Source organism: Carlito syrichta, unplaced genomic scaffold (assembly GCF_000164805.1).
Source record: "Carlito syrichta isolate Samal-C Ts95f unplaced genomic scaffold, Tarsius_syrichta-2.0.1 Scaffold301936, whole genome shotgun sequence".
In the NCBI taxonomy this organism is placed as follows: Eukaryota; Metazoa; Chordata; class Mammalia; order Primates; family Tarsiidae; genus Carlito; species Carlito syrichta.
Genome location: NW_007246032.1, coordinates 330103 through 357112, shown reverse-complemented (window position 1 = coordinate 357112; position 27010 = coordinate 330103). Strand labels below are relative to the sequence as shown.

At 42.4% G+C, this 27010-nt stretch overlaps 1 protein-coding gene across 1 annotated transcript in view; it reads left to right on the top strand.

Moving 5' to 3' along the window:
- CSMD2 (CUB and Sushi multiple domains 2) overlaps positions 1–27010 on the top strand; it is a 169832-nt gene that overhangs the window by 107604 nt on the left and 35218 nt on the right. Inside the window, exons 26-32 of the mRNA XM_008055741.2 lie at positions 3084–3269; positions 4039–4233; positions 6232–6405; positions 7452–7625; positions 16990–17163; positions 18921–19109; positions 25989–26162. Of these exons, the coding sequence (XP_008053932.1) occupies positions 3084–3269; positions 4039–4233; positions 6232–6405; positions 7452–7625; positions 16990–17163; positions 18921–19109; positions 25989–26162 (1266 nt within the window). The remainder of the gene's footprint in view (positions 1–3083; positions 3270–4038; positions 4234–6231; positions 6406–7451; positions 7626–16989; positions 17164–18920; positions 19110–25988; positions 26163–27010) is intronic.

Below are 27010 nucleotides of genomic sequence, written 5' to 3'. Positions count from 1 at the left end.
CTACTGGGTCTTTCATCTTGTTATCTTACAATCCCACCCCAAATTAAGCCCCTACAGGCTTCAGCCCATTCATCCCCATGCTGCTCTGCATGTCTTTGCCCCATTCCACTGGCAAGCATACACCCTCAGTCACTACCCAGAGGCTGTCTTCACTTCCTGCCTCCATGGAGACTGTGACTCTGCTCTGAGAGCATCCTACTGTGGTCCTTTCAAGTGGAGGGTGTTAGTCCCCTTCCACCCAGCACCCACTTCCCACATAACTCGGGGTCAGGAACAACCTGGCATTTTTCCAGTTCCCTACCACTGCTTCCAAAACATGACTTCCCCACTGCTGCTTTAGAGATTCAATTCTATGCCTCTTGATGCCTTCTCTCTCCTTCCCTCAGACCATCCTCTCACCCTACAAGTTTCTCCCTCAGTGATCTCATTCCACTACAAGCCCCAAACACTTTGTGATTATATCCCCTCTTCTCCTACCCATGGGAAGTATCAGTCTAACCTCTGGGTTTGGGGGACTGTATTTCAGCATGGAGATCATGAGACATAAGCTTTTGGTCTCTCAGGCTGGGAAGTTATCTTCATCTGTCTTCTTAGAAACAGGGCCAGGCCAGGGCTAGTGAGATGCAGCTGCTGTCCACTTCCTTCACTGGCTTTTCCTGGGTTGACTCTCCTTGCAAAATGTCAATGGGAACCTAAATATTTCTTCCCAAAGGGCTAAAGAAAACCAGGCAGTTAGTTGCTCTAATATGACAGTTTGGCTATCCTAGAACCACTAAAGGAGCTCAAATGCTACCTTATTTCCAAGTTATTTCTGTGTTCCTGATCCTTGTCTTTGGTCCACATTCAGTCTTTGAATCCTTCTTCCATCTTAGTATTCCATCCTCTCTCCCTCTGAACAGTCAACACTTCTCCATATCTTAAGGAGCCCTATCACAATGACTCCTCTTGGTTCTGGAAATTCTAGGAACGTCAGGCATCATTGTTAGAGCATACTGATGGGACTTTGCTCAAGCTTACTCTGGCTCTGAGTGAAGGAAGTATGAGCTCTAGACTAGTTGCAGGAGCAGGTGGTGGATGAGGGGCAGTGGTGGGTACTTTGACTCTGATTAATGTCTCCATCTATAATAGCTCCTAAACTATCAAATGGCAAGTGTGGTTTGTAAGTATTGTTTTCTTTCAAGGGCCAGACAAATTACTCTTACCTAAGTAATGTCTGTTCCTCCTATAAACATAATGTTGACCCTACTCCTTAAATAATAGCCTGGACCATGTTGCTGCACACATTTCTCTCCTGAGCTGTCACCTTCAGATTCCTTTCCTTTGTACTCCTGAGTTACTTCTGTCATTTTTTATATCCCATATCTTGCCCTTTCTTTATTTCACCCTCTTTTTGATGGAACATAGCCTAAGTAAATTTCTCAGAAAGGGTTCGTCAGAGGTAAATTTTCTGAGTCTTTAAATGTCTGAAAATGTCTTTATTTTTGCCCTCAAACCTGGTCGGTTGACTAGGTAAAATTCTAGGTTACAAATCATTTCCTTCAGAAGTCTAAAGGCTTTGTTCCATTATCTTCAAACACGGGTATTTCTGACAGGAAGTATGATGCCAGTCTGATTCCTTCACAGTTATCTCACAATTGCTCTCACTGCAGGAACTTGTAGAAATGCCTGTGTGTCTTTGGGCTTCTGAAATTCCATGATGGTGTATCTAAGAGTGGTTCTCAATGCATCCTGTTGGCTCCCTTTGCATCTGAAGACTGTGTTGCTCTTCAGCGCTGAGAAATTTTCATCTATAATAATTCCATCCCATCTACTCCATCTGTTCTCTCTTTCTGGAGCTCTGAACAGTTGGATTCTAGACCTCCTGACTTGATCTTCCGAGTTATCATCTTTTTCTCTCATTTTCAATCTCTATCTTTTTGGTCTATATTCTGGGAAATTTCCTTTACTTTTAATCTCCAAGCCTTATATTTAAAGCTTATTTTGGCAATCATATTTTTTCATTTCAAAGAGCTCTTCCTTGTTCCCTTTTAGTTGTTCTTTTTTCAAAGCACACTCTTCTCATTTTATGAGTACCATGTGTCAGGAAATAGCAGATATATAATCTTCAAACTAATCAGAAGTTTGAAAATTATATATCTGCTATTTCCTGATTAGCTCTGTTTCCTAAAGGGACTTTTAAAAACACCTTATCTTGGTTTATCTCATTCACACTGCTGATTTTCTTCGTATGTATAACTATCCCTGATTGTTCATATTTTTAAAGTAAAGGCTAGTTGATTTTTCCAGGGATCAGATGTGGGTTATCTTTATTGTTATTAGATACAGACATCTCAGCCCACTAGGTCTCCCTGATGAATGAGAAGTTGAGGTGAGTGTGTGGCAGAGATGAGCAGGCAAAGTGGCAGCCTTAAGGTCAAGAGCCCTCAAGTCTTAAAATTAAATGAGCTTTCCTCATTTGTGAGATGAGAACCCCACCATAGCAGCCCTAATTCTGTCAAGGGAGTTCGCCTTAAGAAGTCCTCCCTATTTTTTTTGGAGACTAGGTGCATGCATGCCTCTACACTGTGCTTGTGGGAAGGGATGAAGAGAGTTGGTCTCACCCCGAGTCTCCCTCTCATGCGTCTTGGGCTATGGCTGCTTTTCTCCATTTAATCCATCAGCATACTTTGATTTTCATTCCTTTCTCCAGACTTTTATAAAAATCGAGACCTGCCTGGGCAACTTGGCGAGACCTCATCTCTACAATAAATCAAAAATTAACCGGGCGTGGTAGCGCGCGCCTGTAGTTGCAGCTACTTGGAAGGCTGAGGCAGAAGGATCGCCGGAGCCCAGCAGGTCGAGGCTGCAGTGGCCGGCAGCGGCCACTGCACTCCAGTCTGGGCGACAGAGTGAGACTCCAACTCAAAAAAAAAAAATCTCTGCTGAAGATCCTCCGATCTTCTTTTTTATTATGAGGTCTTTCCTTTTTACTATTTTTTACTATAACTTTTTTAGAACCTTGGGAAGAAAGGAAACATAAAAATATGTTCCTAGAATACCATCCTAAATCAAAAATGCTCACGGCATGTGTTTTCCTTTGCTAGCTCTTTCCTGTGGGCTTCCAGAGGCCCCCAAGAATGGGATGGTGTTTGGCAAGGAGTACACAGTGGGAACCAAGGCTGTGTACAGCTGCAGCGAAGGCTACCACCTCCAGACAGGCACCGAGGCCACTGCAGAGTGCCTGGATACAGGCCTGTGGAACAACCACAACGTCCCCCCACAGTGTGTCCGTGAGTCCTCGGGCAGTGGAGGCGGGTATAAGGAAGGGTTGGGGTGATAGCTAGAAAGATTCATCTAAGAAGTAAGTTAAAAGCACAGAAATGAGGGAGAAAATATGGGTGTGGAGGTTGGGGGATTCAGGGAGAGGAAACAAGTGCTAAAATTGCTCTCAAAGCATTGATAGACCACTGTTACATGAGATATTCCCACAAGCCACCATGCAACCTAGAAATGGCCTGGTCCACACCCTTTTAGGTGGAGAAACTGTCAGAAAGTTTACATGAATGTGTCCCTTCATCATAAACCTCTAAAATGACAACTTGTAGGCCAGTCACAAACTGTCAGCCTGCAACATCCAGTCCAAAGATAAGAGAGTTTTGTTTACTTTTGTTTGGCCTACACTATACTTTAAAACAAATTTTGAATTGCTTTAAAACGTTCTTAAATCAGGAAATTTTATGTTAAAATCCAGATTTCTGGCTTCTCTTGAAAAGTAAAGAACTGACCAAATGGAACTTGCAGTCTCACATCCAACAATCAACACTGACTGAGTACCACTTCTCTTCTTTCATTTATTTTTCATTTTCATTTATATATTTGATCTGTAAGCCCCAGTTTGCCACATCCCCCACCTTCATTCACTTATCAAACCTGCCTGGGGACTGAAGATTCTGGAATTCATCATTACTGCATTAAGGTCTACAAGTCCCCAAACGTGGACTCTTGCAATGTCTTCCACAATTAATTAATTAACCCGTTCCCTGCTCCTTGTTTCCCCAGCTGTGACCTGTCCTGATGTCAGCAGCATCAGTGTGGAGCATGGCCGCTGGAGGCTCATCTTCGAGACACAGTACCAGTTCCAGGCCCAGCTGATGCTCATCTGTGACCCCGGCTACTACTATACCGGCCAAAGGGTCATCCGCTGTCAGGCCAATGGCAAATGGAGCCTTGGGGACTCTATGCCCACCTGCCAAAGTAAGTTCAGGAGGGGAGGGTGGGCAACTTTGGCAGAGTGCCTTCTCCTACTTGAAATATCTCATGCATGGGGTGAACTGGGAAGGGGGGAGGGGAGTATCACCAGGGATTGCAGTGTACTACTTTTTTGACATTCACATATAATGAGGAGCTGGAAAAATGCCTACTCCTTTAAGGAAGTACTTCTTAGCATGTCGTCATCTTATTAAAAGCTGCCTTGGCCGGGCTCAATGGCTCAGCCTGTAATCCCAGCACTTTGGGAGGCTGAGGCAAGTGGATTGCCTGAGCCCACAGGCTCAAGACCCACCCAGGCAACTTGGCGAGACCTCGTCTCTACAATATATCAAAAGTTAGCTGGGCGTGGTAGCGCACACCTGTAGTTCTGGCTACTTGGAAGACTGAGGCGGAAGGATCACCAGAGCCCAGCAGGTCGAGGCTGTGGTGGCCAGGAGCATGCCACTGCACTCCAGTCTGGGTGACAGAGTGAGACTCCAACTCAAAAAAAGAAAAAAAGCTGCCTTAGTCCAGATAAGCATCTACTAATTCATTTATTTAGCATCTATCAGGCCCCTACTATATGCCAGATACTATAGAGCTATGAAGATAAAAGACTGTAGTTCCTCCCCACAGGAGTTTATCACCTACTGGAGAGGCAGACAAATAAAGAAGCAATGATAGCGTGGTGTGACAAGACCTGAAATGGGAGGGTGTAAAGGAAGAATGAGGGATAGCACGGGACAGGCCACCTAAGTCTACCCACCCTTCATTCTCCATCATTAATTGTTTTTCTATGGTTCTTTAATATAGTTTCAAAGGTCAGGGACCCTGGGAAGCAACTCTAAGACAGAAGCTTATTAAGGAGTGCTCTTGGGATCACCACCTGCAAAAGGGAAAGGAAGGAAAGGGAAGGAAGCAGGACTTGGCAGAGAGAAAGCTGAGCTCTGCTGCAGTATCAAGGAAAGCCTCCCTCCTCCCGCCCTCCTCTCCTCCCCCAAGGAAGCTCTGAAGCTGGGATGGCCCTTCTGAATTGTCACAAGTTGGGGCACAGGAGCCTTCATACCTCCACAGTGACCAGTCACTGGATGCAGGCTGGTCCAAAAGGGAGCATGAGAGAAAACTCTTCTTCAGCCAAGGCAATATGAAGAAGGCTAATAGCCAAGGGTTGTCTGCAAGCAGCTTGAGCAATAAGTCTTTCAATCCTAAAAGGAGCTCTGAGCGGCTCAGCATGGCTCCATTACAATAGGGACAGACTGATAATATTTATGTAATCAATAAGGATATCATTGAGGAAGGAAGTGTCTATAAAGAGGTAGAAGGAAATAGCTGACCAATAAGAAATGGGAGTTTAAGACTGAGTAGATGAAGGAGTGGTATCTTCTAACACCGATGATCCAATGTCCTGTTGTTTGTACACACTGTGGTGCAGACTCCACAGGGAGATATACCACCATGTGTGTGGCAGAGCTGGTGACAAGCGTGTGACAGCCTCACTATAACACAGCCACTCACATTTCCACGCAGCTTAGTGATTAGACCTCACCTCATACATTAGCCAGAAGCTCTCAGCGGTGCTCTGTTGAGAAGGAGTAGGAGACTGCCACTAGGCTCAGCAAAAAAAAAAAAGGAACCTGAATCAATTTGCAGTGTCTGTCCTGGGCACTAAGGAGCATACCACAGAATCACTATCTCTTTGTAACCACAGCACACAACTGAACCACCTGAGGAGTTTTGTTTTTTGTTTTGTTTTTTTTAATACGCATGCTTGGGCCTTATCTTCAAAAATTGTGAGTCATGATTCTACAGTGGAGCCCAGGCATTTTAAACACTCTTCCAGTGCTTCTGGAGACCCCTCCAGTTGAGGTGTCACAACCTATATTCTAGTCAGGAGTTCCAGTAAAGTTGAACAGATCTTATTTTTGTCATTATTCTTGCTAATCAGAAGCAGCACATGTCTGTTCTCTTAGGACTGGCTTACTGAGCATTTTGTGGTCCTTATAGTCATTTCCTGTGGAGAGCTCCCCATACCCCCCAATGGACACCGCATCGGAACATTGTCTGTCTATGGAGCAACAGCCATCTTCTCCTGCAACTCCGGATACACACTTGTGGGTTCCAGGGTGCGGGAGTGCATGGCCAATGGGCTCTGGAGTGGCTCTGAAGTGCGCTGCCTTGGTAAGTGACCTCACCACCTATCAGCCCATTTTCTCTCCCCAGGATAGGCTCAAGTTTTACAAAGCTGGGATCCAATCTGTGAACAGTATCATTTTAACTACCGATACAAAATACTTAATGCAAACACCAACTATTAGGAATCTAGTGTGACTAAAATCCTGAGCTAGCTTCTCTTGGAGGATCCCAAAGAATGATCAGAAGGGGCTCTCATTCTGATCAGAAACACAGCCCTTCTTACTGGTCTTTGTATAATGGGTGAATCCCAGTCTTCACCTTGCCTACAAAGAACAAAGTTATCATTTCTCCCACTCCTTGCCCGAGCCATAGATTCTAAGGTTTTCTCTCCTCCCACTCCTTTCTTGAATCCTTCAAGCCCATAAGAGGCTCTGAGCCACACAAACCTAACAGGATAAGTGGTCTGTCCCAGGGTGAATAGTGCTGCCTTCTCCCCACTGTCCTGGGCCCGTTAGGGACATAGTAATGGGTCATTTCCACACAGAGTCAAAGGAAGCTGGTGGAAATGCCAGGAATACACTCTACTCAAATCCTATTAATAAAAACTCACCTGGATGCCACTCAAGGAGAAAAAAGGATGAATTTAACCTAACCATCTGTTTTCACACGGTGGTTTTCAAAACAACCAGGCTTTGACTGCCTTGATGTACACGCTGGTGCCCTCCCTGCAATAGGTGATCAGTAACTTCTAGTTGATGAGAAAAAGCAAGAGATGATCCCAGAGGCAGAGAGGTAACAGCGACCGTTTTCTAGCATGTACAGACACAGAAACTAAAACTTAGAAATAGATGACCATTTGGGAGGCAGCCTTGGGATTTGGGGTTGCCGAGTCCTCAACACCATTTCTATCATTTCTAGGATTCCTGAAATCACTTCTGGATTGCTACTCACAGGGGAAGGTGGGAAAAGTGATGGGTGACTCATCAGTGGTCTTCATCAACATCCCCTGACTCTCCCCACGCTGACCAAGTTGCACCTTATTTTCTATATGCCCCTCTTTGATTTACTCTCTTCCCCATCTCCCACCAAAGCTGGACACTGTGGGACTCCAGAGCCCATCGTCAATGGACACATCAATGGGGAGAACTATAACTACCGGGGAAGCATGGTATACCAGTGCAACGCCGGCTTTCGTCTGATCGGCATGTCTGTGCGCATCTGCCAGCAGGATCATCACTGGTCGGGCAAGACTCCTTTCTGTGTGCGTAAGTATGTCATCCACTCTCCCTAGTCACGGGCCTCTTTCAACATGGACTTGAACCCTTTTGTTCTTGATTAGATTAGCTAGGATTTTTTTTTTTAATATTTGTTCTTTTTTTTCAAAGGCAAAATCATTACATCTATTGTTTTCAGTTCTCTGCATTGTTAATTGCTGCTTTCACCTTTATTATTTATCTCCTTTCTTGTGATTTCTTTTGATTTACTCTTTTATTCATCTTTGGGCTTTTGAAATGGTAATTTAATTATTGTTATTATTTCATTTCTATTGATTTCTATTGATATACGTTCAAGATTATGAAATTTCTTCAGATCATTGCTTTTATTATATCTCATAGATTCTAATCAGTGTTTATTATTTTTTAGAAATTCTGTAATTTTGCTATTAATTTCCCCTTTTACCAAGAAACATTTTCTAACATTTCTAGGTAGAAGGACTTTTTTTGTTTTTCTTACGTTATTCATTTCTAATTTTATTGCATTGCATATAATATCTCTACTTCATGTTTTTGTGAGCCAATAGTTTATTAATTGTTATGAATGTGTTCCATATGCACTTGAGATTAAAGAGTGTTAGGATGTAATATTCTATTTACATATTCATAAGATATAGCTTATTGATTATGTTATCTGTGTCCTCCACATTCTTACTTAATTTTTTGTCCACTTGGTCTGTTTTGACCTGAGAGATTGGGTTTAAAATTTTCTATTATTAGTGTGTTTCTGTTTTCCCTTGCATTTCCTGTAGTTTCTATTATATAAAAATTATTCTTGTGTTATTTGGTGCATAGATATTCACAACTAGTATTTCCACTGCAAATTGTGGATTTCAGCTTTTAAAAATGACTTCTTTGTCACTTTTGGTATTTTTTTGCCGGAATTTTGCATTTCTTGATATTAGGCTAGTGATCCCTACTTTCATTCTTTTGCCTGGTACACCTCTGATTGGTCATTTAGTTTAGCTTTTCTAAATCTCTTAAGCTGTGTTTTTCTTGTTTGCAGAATAAATTGCCTTTTGAGCTCATCTAAAAATAGTTTTCTTTTAAGTTAGCTTAACTCATTTACATATATTGATTTAACTGACATTTTTGGTCTTGATTCTGTCGTGTTTTACATAATTATTGTGTATGAACTATATTTATGGTATCTATATCTGTTTTCTTTTTTCATTTCTTTTGGTAATTACGAAAGTTTGTATCTTTGTCTTGTTGTTTACTTTTGTACTTATAACATTTTAATGCCATTAGCTTCCTGCTTTCTTATTTAACCTTTTATTACCAAGTTTATTGGTTTTGGTAGTATCCTTTGATTTTCAACTATTAGTTATAAAACAATAAATGAGCTTATTCTGCTTTCCTTTTCCTCTCCTTCTCCTGCCATTTTTAGTTGCATTATTTCCACCTTGTCAAACCATAAAACATTTATTATAGTGTTTATATATTATTATTCTACTTTTCCCCTACTTTTATTTTACTCCTAGATCTACAATTAATATATCAAAAGCACACCAATACTGCTGAAATTTTCCATTATCTCTTAGTAAGATCAAGCTTAGTCTCTAATACATTCCTCATTAAGGCCCTCTTTGCACAATATTCTCCTCCTAGTTTTTGCACATTAGAAACTGCTTTTTCCATACTTTAAGATTTGAAGGATAACTGGATTGGATATAAAATTCTTGGTCATCATTTCTTCCTTTGACTTTTTAAAAAATGCTCCATCATTGTTTTGCTTTGCATGTTACTTGTGTGTTTTCCTCGTGCACCTTGCTTTTTAAATTGTGTATATTTAAGATGTACAACATGGTGTTTTGACATGCTTATATATAGTAAGATGATTACTACAGTCAAGCAAATTAACTTTTCCTCACATAGTTACGTGTGTGTGTGTGTGTGTGTGTGTGTGTGTGTGTGAAGAGCACCTGGAGTCTACTCTCTTAGGAAATGTCCTGTGTACAATACAGTATTATTAACTATAATCATCATGCTGTTCACTGGATTTCTAGATGAATTCATCCTCTATAACAGCAACTTTATAACATTTGACCAACATCTCCCCATTTCCCCTCACTTCCCTGCCTCTAGTAAGGACCATTCTACTCTCTGTTTCTATGTATTTGATTCTTAGAATTATACTATCAATTTAATTCTATTTTTCTTATAGATCAGTTGGTGGTTTTCTGGGGGGTCTAGATTATTTATTTCCTTTATCCTAAGGCCCAATATTTTTATTAGTACATGCCTCAGAGTTGACTATTCCAAGATAATTTCCCCAGGTATTCTGTGGGTCTTTGGATATATAGATTCAGATCTTTTTTTATTACTGAAATTTTTTTCTTGGACTGTAGTTTTAAACACTGGTGTCGTGTTCTGTTGCTCATTGTTTTGTTTTCCCTCTTCATCAACTCTAATTTTGTGTCTATTGAATCTTCTTTGCCCATCTTCTGATTCAGTCTCTTCTCTGATCATTTTTACCTCTTTCTTTATCTCAAGGTAATTCCCTTGGTTGTTTACCTGACTTTCTGCAATAACTCTTATTAAATTATCATTTAAGAATATTCCTCCTTGGGCCTGTTATAATTTAGTCTTCATTTTTCAGATGATTCTGTCTTTTTCTTCTATTTCTTTCCTGCGTGCAATCAGTTATATTTTATTTTCTCCCCATTTTTGTACATTTGTGCTTTTAGTTTTTGATTGTCTGATTCTCATGGTGATTTTTAATATCTCCAAATGCTTATTTGAGAATATTTGATTCAGTTTAGGATGTTGCTACAGTTTTCTTATGTCTCATGCATTTTATTTTCGATGGGGAGGTAGTCATCAAATGAAATGTTTTGATTTTTTTTCTATTTTTTCTTAGAGTATCTTTGTATAGATTTAAGCTGATGTTTTCTATTCATGTTGTAACTTTAGAATGGTTTAAGAGTACATTCTTCTGTCAGGGTAACAAACTCTTTCTCTCTGATCATCTTTACCTCATTTTGATTCCCTCAGATGTTTGCCTGACTTTGGGATTTGAGAGCGATTGGTTTCTTTTCTGCTTTTTTTTTTTTCTTTTTCTTTTTTTTTCTTTTTTCTACTTTTTTAATTGAAGGGTTTTGTGTGTGGTGAGGGAGAGGTTGTATGGCCTTCTTTTTTTTCCTTGTTTGTTCTCATTTGTCTTATAGTTTCTAGAGTTTCCCGTCTTTGCTTCTTTTTCCCTTTATCACCCAGTGTATATCTCTTTCTTTTCTTCCAGAAGCAGTGGGGAAAATCACACAAACCTTTATGTCCCTTCCCGGTAGTTGTGCACTGACATACTAGGATTTCTTTTCAGAATGTTCACATTCAAGATGGACTCTTTCTTTCTGGCAGTGATCTTAGATCCATATTAGGCCCTTTGCCTGCTCCTCTCTTCTCTTTCCCATTCGGTCTTGCTCTCCGCAAAAGCTTATAACAAAAGCATGAGAGATAACTCTGCCTGGGTTTCCTGTTTCTCTATTTACAAATAATTTCAAGTTTGTATCATACTCTGTCTTCTAGTTATGCTATAGGCCAAGGCTTTCTATACTTTTATTTGTTCTTCTTATTAATCTGCATTTTTAAAATTTAGGACCACCATTATCCTCAGCTGCCTGAAAGTCATTTGGAAAATTCCTCACTTTTTAAATTTCCCTAAAATGAACCTTTATGTAAAGTGTGGGTTTTTCTTTTTAATTTTTGTAAGGCAGGTTTTTGTTTTTAATTCTTCTTCATTTGGCTTTCCATATATGTAATAGGGCCATAAAATATTGAGACTTACTCAATAAATAATGCATGAAAATTAGTCTTAATAATACTTTAAGTATTAGGTTTACAAAAAACAAGACCCAAGCTGGGTGTGGTGGCATACCTGTAATCCCAGGTACTTAGGAGGCTGAGGTGGGAGGATCCCTTGAGTTCAGGAGTTAGATACCCAGTCTAGGCAACATAGCAGGACCCCCATCGCAAAAAAGAAAGAAAAGAAAACAAGATCCATCTATATTTAGTCACTTTTTCAGATGTGTGTAAACAAAAGATATTTAGTTGCATCCAGAAGCTGCAAATTCAAATGCCTTCAGGAAACTGATTGGCATACAATGTGTGTGAAGAGGTGTAGGTAATGAATAGTAGAGAACGTTGAGGTCTGACTGGAGAATGCCTGTCCTAAAGACTTTCCGTTTTAGACTAGACTGTATTCAAAGGCAAGTGGGAAGGAGTTAGGCATTCAGGTGTGGGCCCGGATTGCCAGGGTTCACATCTCAGCTTGACTACCAGATATCACCAGATATTCGGTGGCTTTGTGTCTGTACACAAGTTGGTAACTCACAGAGTCTCGGGTTCCTTGTCTATAAAAAGCAGGAACCTAAAAGACTACTGTGAGGAATAAATAAATTAATACATGTAAAATGATTAGAAATCAATGTTAAGCAGCTGCTGTTGTTGTTGTGATGATGATGATGGTAGTGGTGGTGGTGGTGGTGGTGGTGGTGGTGGTAATGCTTCCACCCTGTCACATCATAGTACCCAGGATCTCTTAGAAAATGTATAGAGAATGGGAGAACCCGGAGCACAGAGATTTGGGAAGCCTCTGAATGGGTAAGGCAGAAGTAAAAGAACAAATATTTGCAAGAGTGCACTTTGTGTTAGGCACTGTGTTAGCTGCCATCACACATGGATTCAAAGTATCCAGCATCAGCCAGACTCCCAAGACTTTCCAGCTCTCCTCTACATTTCCTCAGGTAGCCTCTTGTCCGTTCCTCACATAGCCGTTTCACAAATGTACCTCTTTTCTGAAGACTTGTATTCCACCACTTCTACCTATATCCTCAACAAATTACTAAAGTAAATAGTTAAGGCAGCCTGTAATTGGAGAAGCTGCATCCAAAACTCAGATGCACCATGTAGAAACTGTGCTTCTCGAACAAGTCTCTTGATTCCTCTGAAGTTCTATTTCCTGTGGGATAATGATGGTGCCTACCTCATGGGGTTGTGAGGATTAACTGAGGTCAGGCATGCAAACCCCAACAACTATTATCTAAGCAAATAGTACCATTTGCTATTTTGTAGGGATGATAAAAGCCATGAGATCATAACTCCTTCTACTTCCTGCTTCCCAACCCACACATCTGTCTTCTCTGCATCCATCCTTGCCCTCTTTCCTGGCACCTCAGAAGAAGAATCTCTCTCCTGGCCCAAGGCTAATTCCTCCACCAGTCTCTGGATCTCCTTCTCTCCTGCCTCCTTAGTGAGCTTAGTCTATTTTTAACTCTCTCCTCTGCTACCACTGACCTTCCCTTTCTGTTTACATTCAGTAAGCATTTCCTTAGCACCTTCTGTGTGCCAACCACGTTAGGTTGTGGATAAGCACGAATTGTATGTGTCATAGTCTCTTCCTTCAGGAAATTCAGACCTGGTGGTCCCTGGGCTCAAGCTCCCGTGAAGTGCTCAGGCATCATCAGGACACTTTATCCTTCTCCCCTTTTCAGCCTGTATTAGTTCAGGCTTTTCTAAAGAAACAGAATCGTGTGTGGCGTGTGTGTGTGTGTGTGTGTGTGTGTGTGTGTGTGTGTGTACATGTATAAAGAAAGAGACTTATTTTAAGGAATTGGCGCACACAATTGTGGAGGCTGGCAGGTCCAAATTCTGTGGCATAGGCTGGCAGGCTGCAGGCCCAGAAAAGAGTTGCAGTTCAAGTGTGAGGACAGCCTGCAGGCTGAGGGATGTCAGTCTTGTTCTGTAAAGGCCCTCAGTCAAATTGATGAGGCCTATCCACATTATGGAGGGTAATCTACTTTACTTAAAGTCTCCTAATTTAAATGTTAACCTTATCTTAAAAGTGCCTTCACAGAAATATCTAGAATAATATTTGACCATATATGTGGGTACCATGGCAGGACTGAATTGGCACATAAAATTAGCCGTCACACAGCTTGAAAGAGCTGCTTCCACCCCTCCACTCTCATAAGCAGCAAGGGCCGCTACATCCTGAGTTGTTCCCCTGCACCCTACTTCTCTGTTCTAGCCAGAATGAACCCCCATCCCAGTCACTCTGGTCCTGGTCCATGTTTCAGAATCCTCAAAGTCTCTGCTACCCTTGAGCTGCAGTACAGAAATCTGCAAAGGGCCAGCCAAAACTCTGAAAGCCGAAAGCAAGCCCGGTTCCCAAAGACAGCACAAGGGCTGTGTATGGGGGTGCCAGAGACGGAGCTGGGTGACAGCAGCTGCCTCTGCTCCTGCTGCTCTCTGGATAGGGCCTGTGGCTTGGGACTATGCGGGAAGCAGGAAGAGCCCTGGCCAGAACGGGAACAGTGACCTTGTCGGTCATCAATGACCCTGCTGAGGACTCTAATGGATACTTCTCCATCTTTATCTTTCTTGACCTGCCTGGGGTCTCTGACATTTCCTGCGGCTCTGACCTTGGCTTCCATGACACCACCCACTCCTATTAAGTTTTAATAGACAACTCTTCTGACCACACCTCAGTTTCCTTTACAGGTTTTTATGCCTGTCTGCCCTTTAGAAGGTGGTATTCCCAAAAGTGTATATCTTCAGCACTCTTCTCTCTCACTTTATACACTTTTTTTTGTCAGAGTCTCACTCTTGTCACCCAGGCTGGAGTACAGTGGCACACTCACAGTCACTGCAGCCTCGACCTGCTGGGCTCAGGCAAGCCTACCACCTCAGCCTTCCAAGTAACTGAAACCACAGGCATGCGCCACCATGCCTGGCTGATTTTTGATTTATTGTAGAGATAAGGACTTGCCATGTTTCTCAGGTTGGTTTTAAACCCCTGAGCTCAGGTAATCTTCTAGCCTCCGCCTCCCAAAGTACTGGGATCACAGTCATGAGCCACCACGCCTGGCTACTTTGAGGAGGGGAGTCACGAGCCTTTCTAAATACAGTGAAAGTGGTAGATCCTCTCCCAAGCTCTCCCAAGCAGCTTGTTTCACTCAATACTCTGCATGTGATTTCACTGGGTTCACACACCCCATGAAGCTTATTTCCACTCTTGCACCACCTCTGTGAACTGGCAACGCCCTGCTCACCCTTGAGACATCATGCCACTCCTTGGGGAGCCCTCTTCAAGGCACTCTCTTCCCAGAGAGGGGAGATACTGCTCCAGCATCGGTCTCTGTCTCAGTCTCAGCCCTGCCCACTGTATTTTAACATCTGCTTTCCTCCTGCCCTACAAGCCCGTGAAATGAACTCCCTGAAGTCAGAGACTATAATATTGCATTCTTCTTTGTGTGTCATACTCCAGAACAGAGTACCTAGCACATCAAAGGCTCTCAGTAAACAGTTAATGATAAGTAAATTTGGAAATCTATTCTCAAAGCAAGCCTGTGAAATGCATCTCAAAATCTCTACTTTATAGCTATATAAATTGAAGATCAGAGTGAATTATCCTTAGACCTAAAGTCAGGAAGGGATGGGGTTGCACTGTAAATACTGGTCTGCCAGCCTTCCTAGCCTCTCCTTATCCCACTGTGCCAGGCCAGCTTGAAACCCTGTGGTCCACTAATGACTTTTCTCCTGCTCTGCCCAGCTCCCTCCACTAGAGTCAGAGATGCCACTGCTGAAACTTACAAAAGAGAACTGGCCCAGAAAATATGGCATGTGGCCACAGCAAAGGCTGGCTCCTACCTTATCTGATAGCCCCACACCCACTAACACCATTTGAGTTTGGAAGAGGTCCTCATGAAACTAAGTATTGGGCTAAGCAAACAGCCCTCATGGTTCCTCATCCTCTCACAGCTAAAATCCAGAGCTAAGGGAGAGGCCTGGCAGAAACATCTGGTGGGAGTACGCCCCATGAGACTAAGGTTCCAGGTAGGGACAAGATGGAACTAAGGACCAGAGTGGACGCCCAGGCATCTGCCCACTCATGTGCTTACTCATTGATCATTCACTCAGCACGTGTTTATCAAGCTCCTACTGTGTGGCAGGCACTGGTACATACACCAAGGACATGGCAATGAACAAAGCTACTCTCAACAAGCTTGCATTCAGGTGAAAGGCGAGAAGCAGTAGACAAATGCAGAAGCTCATGTATAGCATGTCAGTTGGTGACAGTGCTATGGAGAGAGGTTGAGCAGAGCAAGGGGCCTGGCAGTGCTGGGAGTGGCCCGCCGGAGACCAAGGAAATACTTCACTGATATGGTGACATTTGAGAGGAGACCTGAGGAGAAGGGAAAAAACTAAGGGATGTCTGGGGGAAACAGTGTTCCAGGCTGAGAGAAAAGCAAATACAAAGACCTTGGGGCAGGAACTTGACTGGTATGTTCGAGAAACCTCCAAGAGGCTAGTGCAGCTGAGTAGAATAAACCACACTACTGGGAGAAAGGAGGGACAACTGGGATAGAGGGACAGGCACGAGTGTTCTGGAATGGCCTGTGCACTCAAGGCCCCCTTCCTCTTCCCTGTGCATGTCTGAACAGATTATGAAACAAAATAGAGTGGGAGACGGAGGCCCAAATATCATCTCTTAGTATTAAAGGCTGAGTTGGAAAACAGAGCTTAAAGTGAGAGCCAGGTGGGGCCTGCTGCATGAACCCCAGAATGAGATGAATTCGCCCACCCAATCAGAAGCAACACTGCCTTGGGGCAGGCAGCCCTGCAGCATCAGGGGTTGGGGGTAAGGAAGCTGCCTCCAGGAGAGCAGTGAGCACATTGCTCCCTGCAGGCTGCGAGGTCCCAGGAGGAAAAAAGCAGAGCTGAGCTAAGTGTGCTGGCTCCTTCTTCCCAAATTGCACAGACTGGTCACTGCATTTACTGGGCAGAGTGATTAAAATAGCACAGAGAAAGACCAGGAATTGCACTTCCTGAACTCCCTACACATGGAAGGAATGGGATGTGGGGACCCCTCCGATCAGTAGTCCTGGGCTCCCACAGTCTACCTGGGCCACTCTTCTCGCAGGGTGACTGAACTGTGCACCAGGCTTGGTGAGTATTGACTCTGGCTCTGCAAGTTGGCCCAGGAACAAGGGTGGGTCTGAATCAGCTGAGAGATGACCATTGGCATACCCAGCACTGAAGAGTGGAGGTGGGGAGCCCAGGGGTCAGAGGCAGGGGAAAAAAGATGAGACTGGCCACTAAGACCTCTGAGAACCATAATCCAGGACAAATACACTGTGGAAAGTCATAGAATGATTTCTCTCAGGTCGTCCAAGTTATGGACATGTCTTCAAGGAGGACAGAATGTATCCATGATTATTTTGAGACATAAAGGTTTTACAGCAAAAGAGACTAAAGTTAGACTTAGCACTGAACTTTACTGATGCCAGGTGAGAGTAGAATAAGATTAGGGGTGTGGAATAATAGGAGGGTTTACCTGTCTTCTGTTTTGTTGCAGCAATTACCTGTGGACACCCTGGCAACCCTATCAATGGCCTCACTCATGGCAACCAGTTTAACCTCAATGATGTAGTCAAGTTTGTGTGCAACCCTGGATATGTGACTGAAGGGGCCACTAGATCCCAGTGCCTGGCCAGTGGGCAGTGGAGTGACACGCTGCCCATCTGCAGAAGTGAGTTGCTCTCCTCTCCCACTCCACTTTCCACCACCTCTGCCATCTGTGCTCTGTGTCCCAGGAGCAGGAGCCAGTGAATTCAGTGCTGGCATCATTCTAATTCAGACAGGGAAACTTGGGGCACAGAAGGGTCATAAATAGGAATCTCACCCCCTAGATACAACCGTGTAAAACTTCACCCTGAGTTATGTAAGGAAATCAAAACTTTAGCTCCACCTTCAAGTATTCTTGTTTACCTTTCTTAGAACAAATAATGTATCATTATCATATAGAACCCCATTCTTTTTTAAAAAACAAACAGGTTTATTTTTCTCACATGAACAAGAAATCTAGAAGTAGTATCATTTCTGCAGCATTCAGTGAGATCAAGAGCAATAGCTTGGTCTTTCCTCATGCTTGCAGAATGACTGCTGCAACTCCTTTATATAATCACATTTAATAGATCCTCATTCTTGATGAAAATTTTAAAAAGCAGAAGAGTGGAATAAAAAATAAAAAGCAGAGAGTCTAAGAGTTGAGACAAAGCAGTAAGGGTTGGGGATATGGTGGAGGCACAGAGAAGAAACCAAAGACTCAATGACAGACTGACTAGAAGATATTTCTAGACTATTTAGGAAATAGCTCCTTAGAGCTTTTAAAGGTGTTTTACAGCAGTGAAGCCTCAAAGAGGCTCATCAAGGGTAAAAATACCTTATATCTTAAAGGCTTGTCAAAGATTTTTTAAAATACCTCTCCTGCCCACTTCACATGAGGAGTTTGAGATGCAGGTAAGAAAATGGTTGCGAAGATGTTTTAGAAGCACATATCACGGGTTATGAATAATTTGTCATTATTTTAAAATCTAACTCTGATTTTGAATTATGCTGCTTTGGAAACACTTGAAGACTTTAAAGTCAAATTTATCCCCCAGGATATTATTGTCTCCCTGAAATACTCATAAAAGTGATTAAACCCATTTCCAAAAGAGCCCAGCCCCTGTTCAAGTCAGCTCAAATGCGTCAGTTTTACAATTGACAGCTTTGCTGTGGGAGGCACATTGTGCTAGGTATCAGGGACATAGACACTAGACATCTCTGCCCTCGAGGGACTCCTGTGTTCAAACAAGTCACAGTGTAGACAGGTAAAGTCATCAAAAGGCTTGCACAAGGGAGCACGGGACAGGGAGTGGCTAGCCAGTCTGAGAGGAGTTGGGAAGGCTTCTCCAAGGAGGTGATGACTAGCTGGACACAGAAGGGTCCCCTGACAAGATGACCGAAGTCAGGGGAGAAGTGCAGCAACTTCAGGACTGGCTCACCCCCTCTGGCAGGACCTTCTTCCTTGCCTACTTTTGCTCTGGGCTGGGAATTGTGCCTGTTTGGACTTCTGAATTCTTATTTAAAAGCTTAAGGCCGGGCTTGATGGCTCAGTCTATAATCCCAGAACTTTGGGAGGCCAAGGCAAGTGGATTGCCCGAGCCTGGGTGTTCGAGACCAGCCTGGGCAACTTGGCAAGACCTCATCTCTACAATACATAAAATTTAAAAATTAACCAGATGTGGTAGTGTGCACCTGTAGTTCTGGCTACTTGGAAGGCTGAGGTGGAAGGATTGCTGGAACCCAGCAGGTCAATGCTGGGGTGGCCATGAGTGTGCCAGTGCACTCCAGCCTGGGTGACTGAGTGAAACTCTAACTAACTAACTAAATAAATAAAATTTAAAAGCTTAAGAAAATCCTCACTTCCAGGTTTTTGCCTCTAATTGTCCTGTTCAATTGCAGTCATCAACTGTACCGATCCTGGACACCAAGAAAACAGCATCCGTCAGGTCCATGCCAGCGGCCCACACAGATTCAGCTACAGCACCACTGTGTCTTACCAGTGCAACCACGGTTTCTACCTCCTGGGCACGCCAGTGCTCAGCTGCCAGGGAGACGGCACATGGGACCGTCCCCGCCCACAGTGTCTCTGTAAGTAGATGTCATCTGCTCAAAAGGATTGATGGGGTGGCCCATAGCAAATAACAGTCTTCCATTTTCCGTGTGTGTGTGCGTGCGTGGCATCACAGCGACAGTCACTCTGGCTGCTTCTTGGCTATGAGACCCCTTCTCAAGCCCCTGCTAGGTTAGTTGCCTTACCAATTCTAGAACTGCCAGCAACCTCTTCAGCCTTCAGAGTTTTCTTCCTTCAGAACTGGCTGCCCAGGGGGACGCCATCTTCCCCATTTTACCCCTTCCTTGCTCCTCCAGAAAGACAACTTCCTGGGCTCTGGAGGCAGCCCAGCTAGACTGAATTCTGGCTTTGTCACTGAACAAACTGTGTGGTGTGAGAGATTCCCTAACCTCCTAGAGCCTTGGTTTCTTAGATCATGGAGTTACTCAAAGATTAAATGAAAAAAAAATACATTAAAAGGTGCCATAAAAAAGTAGTTACCCAATAAACAATATCTGCACTGATTATTATTAGGAAAAGATATAGGGACAACAAGTTAAAAAAAAAAAATCCAGGGTGGGGAAGGTGCTTGCAATCCTGCCATCTGGTGGCTGGCCTCCCAAGTCCTTCTAAGAACAGCCCCTGGTCTCCTGCTCTCTCCTCTGGTTCCTAAAGGGGAATCCTATGGCTTACTCTCTCCCAGCCTTCCTTGTAGTGGAGGTGAAGAAGCATTCTAGGGGAGTCATGGGCATGGAGCTGAGCATTCAGCAGTCTACCCACCTCTAGCAGAGTAACTACATTTTATAAGCCCTTCAGTTTGGGTGACTCCATTTCCTTATGCCCTTGTCTTTACATCTATTAGGAGCCTAGTACAGCTACTCACTGCCCATACTTCCCTTGCTTGAGGACCCCGACCTGGCTGTCCAACCCCAATTATGACCAACAAGTTGTTTGGGGTTGGAAATGGACACCTGTATACAGTGGTACAGCTGACATTCAGAGCACCTGCTCGTTTCAAATTGTTGTATCTTCTGCATAATGAAGCTTTTATTATAATAAAGTGACCCTATCTATACTAACTTTTTGCCCCAATGCTTATGTATCTGAAGTCAATAATGATATTGATACAGTGAATATGTAATTATATTAACACACAGGCATACCTTGGAGATATTGTGGAATCAGTTCCAGACCACTGAAATAAAACAAATATTATAATAAAGTAACTAACAAGAATTTTTTGGTTTCCCAGTTAACCTAAAAGTCATGATGATCCTTTACTATAGCCTATTAAGTATAAAATAGCATTATTTCTTTTTTTAAAATTTACATACCTTAATTAAAAATACTTTATTGAGCCTGGCACAGTGGCTCACGCCTGTAATCTCAACACTTTGGAAGGCCAAGGTGGGAGGATTGCTTGAGGTCAGAGGTTCAAGGCCAGCCTGGGCAACTTGGTGAGAGCTTGTCTTTATGATAAATCAAAAAGATAAATTAGCCAGGCACAGTGGCACATGCCTTTAGTTTCAGCTTCTTGGAAGGTGAGGTAGAAGGATCGCCTAATCCCAGCAAGTCAAGGCTGCAGTGGTTGTGAGCATGCCACTACACTCCTGTCTGGGCAACAAACTGAGACTCCAACTCAAAAATAAAATCCTTTGTTGCTAATGCTAATGATCCTCTGAGCCCTCAGAGAGTTGTAGCTTTTTTGCTGGTAGGGGTCTTGCTTCAATGTTGACAGCTGCTGACTGATCAGGTTGGTGACTGCTAAAGGCTGGGGTGGCTGTGGTAGCAATTTCTTAAAGTAAGATAAAGTGAAGTCTACCACATTGATTGACTCTTCCTTTCACAAAAGATTTCTCTATAGCATGTAATGCTGTTCAATAGCATTTTGCCCACAGTAGAACTTCTTTCAAAATCGGAGTCAATCCTCTCAAACTCCGCCTCTGTTTTATCAACTAAGCTTATGTAATATTCTAAATCCTTTGTTGTCATTTCACCAGTGTTCACAGCATCTACATCAAGAGTAGATTCTATCTCAAGAAACACTTTCTTTGCCCATCCATAAAGAACTCCTCATTTGTTCAATTTTTATCATGCGAGTACAGCAATTTAGTCACATCTTCAAGCTCCACTTCTAATTATGGCTCTCTTGCTACTTCCACTCCATCTGCAATTACTTCCTCCACTGAAGTCTCAAAGCCCTCAAAGTCATAAGTCTTAGAATCAGCTTCTCCCAAACTCTTGTTAGTGTTGGTATTTTGACCTCCCCCACCCCCTCGAATCATGAATGTGCATAAAGGAATCTAGAATGGTGAATCTTTTTCAGAAGGTTTTCAATTTCCTTTGTCACAGACCCATCATAGGAATCACTACCTATGGCAGCTATAGCCTTATGAAATGTATTTCTTAAATAATAAGACTGAAAGTCAAAAGTACTTCTTGACCCATGACTGCAGAATGGATGTTGTGTAAACAGACAATGGTAATCTCCTTCTACCTCTCCATCAGAGCTCTTGGGTGACCAGGTGCATTGTCAATGAGCAGTGACACTTTAAAAGGAATCTTTTTTCCTAAGCAGTAGGTCTCAACGGTGGGGTTTAACATAGTTAATAAACCATATTGTAAACAGATGTGCTGTCACTCAGGCCCTGTTCTATTTACAGAGCAGAAGCAGAGTAGATTTAGCATGATTCTTAAAGGCTCTAGGATTTGGGGGATGACAAATGAGTGTTGGTTTCAACTTAAAGTCACCTGCTGCATTAGCCCCTAACAGGAGAGTCAGCTTGTTCTTTGAAGCTTTGACGCCAGGCATTGACTTCTCCTCTCTAGCTATGAAGGTCTTAGATGGCATCCTCTTCCAATAAAAGGCTGTTTCATCCACACTGAAAATCTGGTGTTTCATGTAGCCACCTTCATCGATGATCTTAGCTCGGTCTTCTGGATAACTTGCTGCAGCTCCTACATCAGAATTTGCTGTTTCACCTTGCACTTTTATGTTATGGAAGTGGTGTCTTTCCTTAATCCTTTTGAACTAACCTGCTAACTTCAAACTTTTATTCTACAGTTTTCTCACCTCCCTCAGCATTTCAAGAATTGAAGAGATTAGGGCCTTTCTCTGGATTAGGCTTCTCCTTTAAGAGAATGTTGTAGCTGGTTTGATTTTTCTATTCAGATCACTAAAACTTTCCCTATATCAGCAATAAGCTCTTTGATTTCTTATCATTCATATATTCGTGGAAGGAACATTTTTAATTTCCTTCAAGAACTTTCCTTTGCATTCACAACTTGACTAACTGGTGCAAGAAGCCTAGTTTTGGCCTGTCTTGGCTTTCAACATGGTTTCCTCACTAAGCTTTAACATTTCTAGCTTTTGCTTTAAATTGAGAGACATGCAAAGAACTAAAAATAGATCTACCATTTGATCCAGCAGCCCCCCTACTAGGTGTCTATCCTACAGAACAAAGGTCGTTATATAAAAGACACCTGCACCTGCGTGTTTATCACAGCACAATTCACGATTGCAAAGATGTGGAATCAGCCTAAATGCCCATCAACCAATCAGTGGATAATGCAAATGTGATATATATCCACCATGGAATACTATGCAACTGTAAAAAAAAATGAAATCATGTTCTTTGCAGCAAAGTGGGAGGAGCTGGAGATCATCATCCTAAGTGAACTGACTCAGAAACAGAAAACCAAATACCACATGTTCTCATTTATATGTGGGAGCTAAATGGTCACAAAGGTGGAAATAATAGACACTGGGACACCAATTGGGGGTTGAGGGGAGAAGGGTTAGAGTTCGGAGACTACTTACAGGACACAATATTCACTATCTGGGGAATAAGCTACCTGAGACCCAATCCTCACCACTACACAATATGTTCACGTAACAAACATGTATGTGTAACCCCTGAATCTAAATTAAAAGACAGAAAGAAAGAAAATAATTCTGCAGAAATTATCATCTAAATCATCTTAATTATGCAATATATCAAAGTCTTCCTAAATTGAGGGTATTTTCACATTGTGACAGTACCTGAGAAAACATATAAATAACATAAATTCCAATTATTACTGTAATTTGTGTATATTAAATATTTTCTTAAACTCCTCAAAAAAAAATAAAAAGTGAGAGACATGCAACTCTCCCTTTCAGTAAACACCCAGAGGCCATTGTAGGGTTATTAGTCGGCCTACTTTCAATACTGTTGTGTCTCAGGGAATAGGGAGGCCGGCGGAGAAGGAAAAAGATGAGGAAATGACTGGTCAGTGGAGGATTAAGTTCTCCATTTTACAGGGGCATGGTTTGTGGCATCCCAAAACAATTACAATAATAATATCGATGATCACTGGTCACAGATCACCACAACAGATATAATGATGAAAAATGTGAAATGTTAGGAGAATTACCAAAATGTGGCACAGAGACTTGAAGTAATCACATTCCATTTGAAAAAATGGTGGTGATAGACTTGCGCCACACAGTGTTGCCACAAACCTTCAGTTTGTAAAAAAACATAGTGTCTATGAAGCACAAAGCAAAGTGCAATCAGGTTTGCTTGTAATTTGCAATCAGCTTCCTTCACTTAATACTGTTACTTTTTATATATCATTTTATTTTTAACTTTTCTAATGTAAAAAGCATCTCATTGTGATTTTTTTTTAAATCAAAATCTCACTCTGTCACCTAGACTGGAGTATAGGGACATAATCACAGCTCACTACAGCCTCGAACTCCTGAGCTCAAGCAGTCCTCCCTCCTCAACCTCCTGAGTAGCTTAAACTACAGGAATACTCAACCACACCTGGCTAATCTTTTAATTAATTAATTAATTAATTATCGTAGACATGAGGTCTCACTATGTTGTCCAGGCTGGTCTCGAACTCCTGAACTCAAGTGATCTTACCACCTCCACTTCCCAAAGTGCTGAGATGACAGGCATGAGTCACCATGCCTTGCCTAGTTTTGATTTTTAAATTCAATCTGACAATCTTTTCTTTCAACTAGAGGATGTAATTCATTTGCATTTTTTTCTTTTTTTTAGTGAAATATAATTCACACACCATACAATTCATTTTTTTAAGGTATACAATTCAGTGATTTTAGTATATTCACCAAGTTGTGCAATCATCACCATTGTCTAATTCCAGAACATTTTCATCATCCCAAAAGGAACCCCTTAGCAGTCATTCCCCATTCCTCACCCCATCCCAGCTCCTGGCAACAATTCATCTGCTTTCTGTCTCTATGGATTTGCCTGTGTTGAACATTTCATATAAGAGGAATTTTATGTGTGTCTCTTTGTGTCTGGCTTCTTCACTTTGTGTCTAGCATAAGGTTTTCAAAGTTCACTGATGTTTTAGCATCTGTCAGTACTTTATTCCTTATTATGGCCAAATACTCTTCCATTATGTAGATATACCACATTTTGTTTATCCATTCATTAGTTGATAAACATTTCTGCATTTGGGCTATTATGGTTCCACTTGCAGGCTGAATAATGAATAATGATAGTAATAATAATAATGAATAATGCTGCTATCTATTTTTACGTTATAAGTTCTTTTGAAAATATACCTAGGAGTCCCATCTTTATAGTTAATTAATTAATTAATTTAAAAATGAAACTATACCTAGAAGTAAAATTTCTGAGTCATATGGTAACTCTGTGTTGAACTTTTTGAGGAACTTCCAAACTGTTTTCCAAAGTGACTGCACCATTTCATATTCCCACCAGCCATGTATGAAGGTTACCATTCCAGTGGTTTCCAAAATGTTTATTTTTGAAATCCAGCTTCCATGCCATGATCTGACTCCTAATGCCCTCTCCACCTTTGCCTTCCCCCATTCTTTCTTCGCTCATTCCGTTCCAGCATCCCTGGCTTATTTGCTGTTCCTTCAACACACCAAGCTCATTCTAGTCTCTGGGCCTTTATACTTGATGCTTCGCAATGTTCTTCCCCCAAGCTTTCCATGGTTGGCCTCTTCACACCATTCAAGACACTGCTCAAATGTTACCACCTCAGAGATGTCTTCCCCGAAAACCCTATCCAGAAATAGCACCCTCACCTTACCCCTGAACACCCTTTCCTGACACAGCTTTCTTTTTCTTCATGGTACCCCCTTGAATGACCTATTTATTTTCATATTTGTAATCTCTCTTCTCCACTAGAACGTAAGATCCATGAAAGCATGGACTTTGTTCTCCTAAACACATAGAACAGTACCTAACACATCACATGCACTCAACAAAAGTGTGTTGAATAAATGAGAGAACGCTGGGATCAACCTGTAACAAGAACAATGGGAAAGCCAAGACCAGTGATGGTGACAGTGTTGCCCTGCTCTAGACTGTACATCCCAGTTCTGGTGTTCTAATGTTATCACTGGTTTTCACAGTTACACTTTGGTGTTTAAGGAAAAGAGGCTTGCATATTGAAGGGAGAGGTTGAGGACAGTTGATGAGGCAACTGTAAGACGCAGCTGGAAGAGGACTATAACTGGCCCTCATTCTGGAACCTGTGGCCAGTGAAGATAGTTCTAGGGTGACAGATCTCTCACTTTATCTTGTGTATGCTATGGGTACCACTTCCTTTCCAGAGACATCTTGAGTATGCCCTATGGCAGTGAGGAAAGAGGGAAGGGTGAATGCAAGAGGCAAGAAAGAAAAAAAAAATCTAATTATTGTGTACCTACTAATGCTGAGCAGGTACTCTTGTTTGACAGATCTGGAAACTGTCCATTGAGGTGGGTGGGGCATCGTCTGCTGATGCCAGGTGGGTGTACCAGCAGGACATGTGCCTGTAGGTCTCTCTTCTTCCCTGCCTCTCACTACAAGAAGCCTAGCATGTGCTGTATGATGTGATACATCCCTGTATGGAGTCGCTGAGATGTTTGCTGTTCCCCACAGTGGTGTCCTGTGGCCATCCAGGGTCCCCACCTCATTCCCAGATCTCTGGAGACAGCTATACAGTGGGGACAGTTGTGCGTTACAGCTGCACCGGCAAGCGGACTCTTGTGGGAAATGCCACCCGCATGTGTGGACTGGATGGACATTGGACTGGCTCCCTCCCCCACTGCTCAGGTATGGCATGTGGCACTAGGGAAGGGCACCAAAGGCGCACTTGACTTATGGGAGATGGACAAGATTCCTAGGAGTGGGCATGACTAGTGGATGGGAGGGGATCAGACCTTAGGAACCCTTATCCCTGCTCTCACAGGTAAAGAGCACAGCTAGAGGCTTTCAACTCAGAGACTTCATCCTGTTATGACTTCCTAAAAGTACTGGTCCTTAGCATATGAGAGAAGGAATTCTTCCTTGGCAACATCAAAAGTTCATAAGAGAGATTAAAAATCAGGTGACACCTTGGAAGTATGCAAAAGTAAGAAGCAAGAAAGGAACCTTCAGAAGGCATGAATTCTTTTCCTTAGGGAATAAGCATTCAGCTGTTGAATTCCTGAATATTCTGAAGAATAGTAGCAATCACATTTCTCTCAAATATCCATCAAAGATGGCAGACACTTAGGAGATCACAATCATGGACAGAGCCTTTCTAGAGATCTCTGAGGACAGAATTAGAAGGGATCCTCTAAAGGCTAAGGCTGGGGAATGAATGAGCCTTAAATGCCTTAGATGAGAAATGAGAAGAATAAGCAATTAAGAAGTAATGTTCAGTGTGCACCATAGATACAGATATGGTTCCTCCCTTCCTGAAGCCTACAGAAGTCATCTATCCTACAATATCTCCTGTCGTTCCTAAGAAATACACATTAAAGAATAACAGGTCAAATTTTTGAGCTTCACTCTATGCAGTGGGTCCTGATGATGCATAACAAAATCTCGGGAGTCTTTGAGTTATAAACCACTGGGCCACCAAGGTTAAGCAGGAATTTCTGGAATTTGAGACATATTTCAGGGAGTTCACTTCCCAC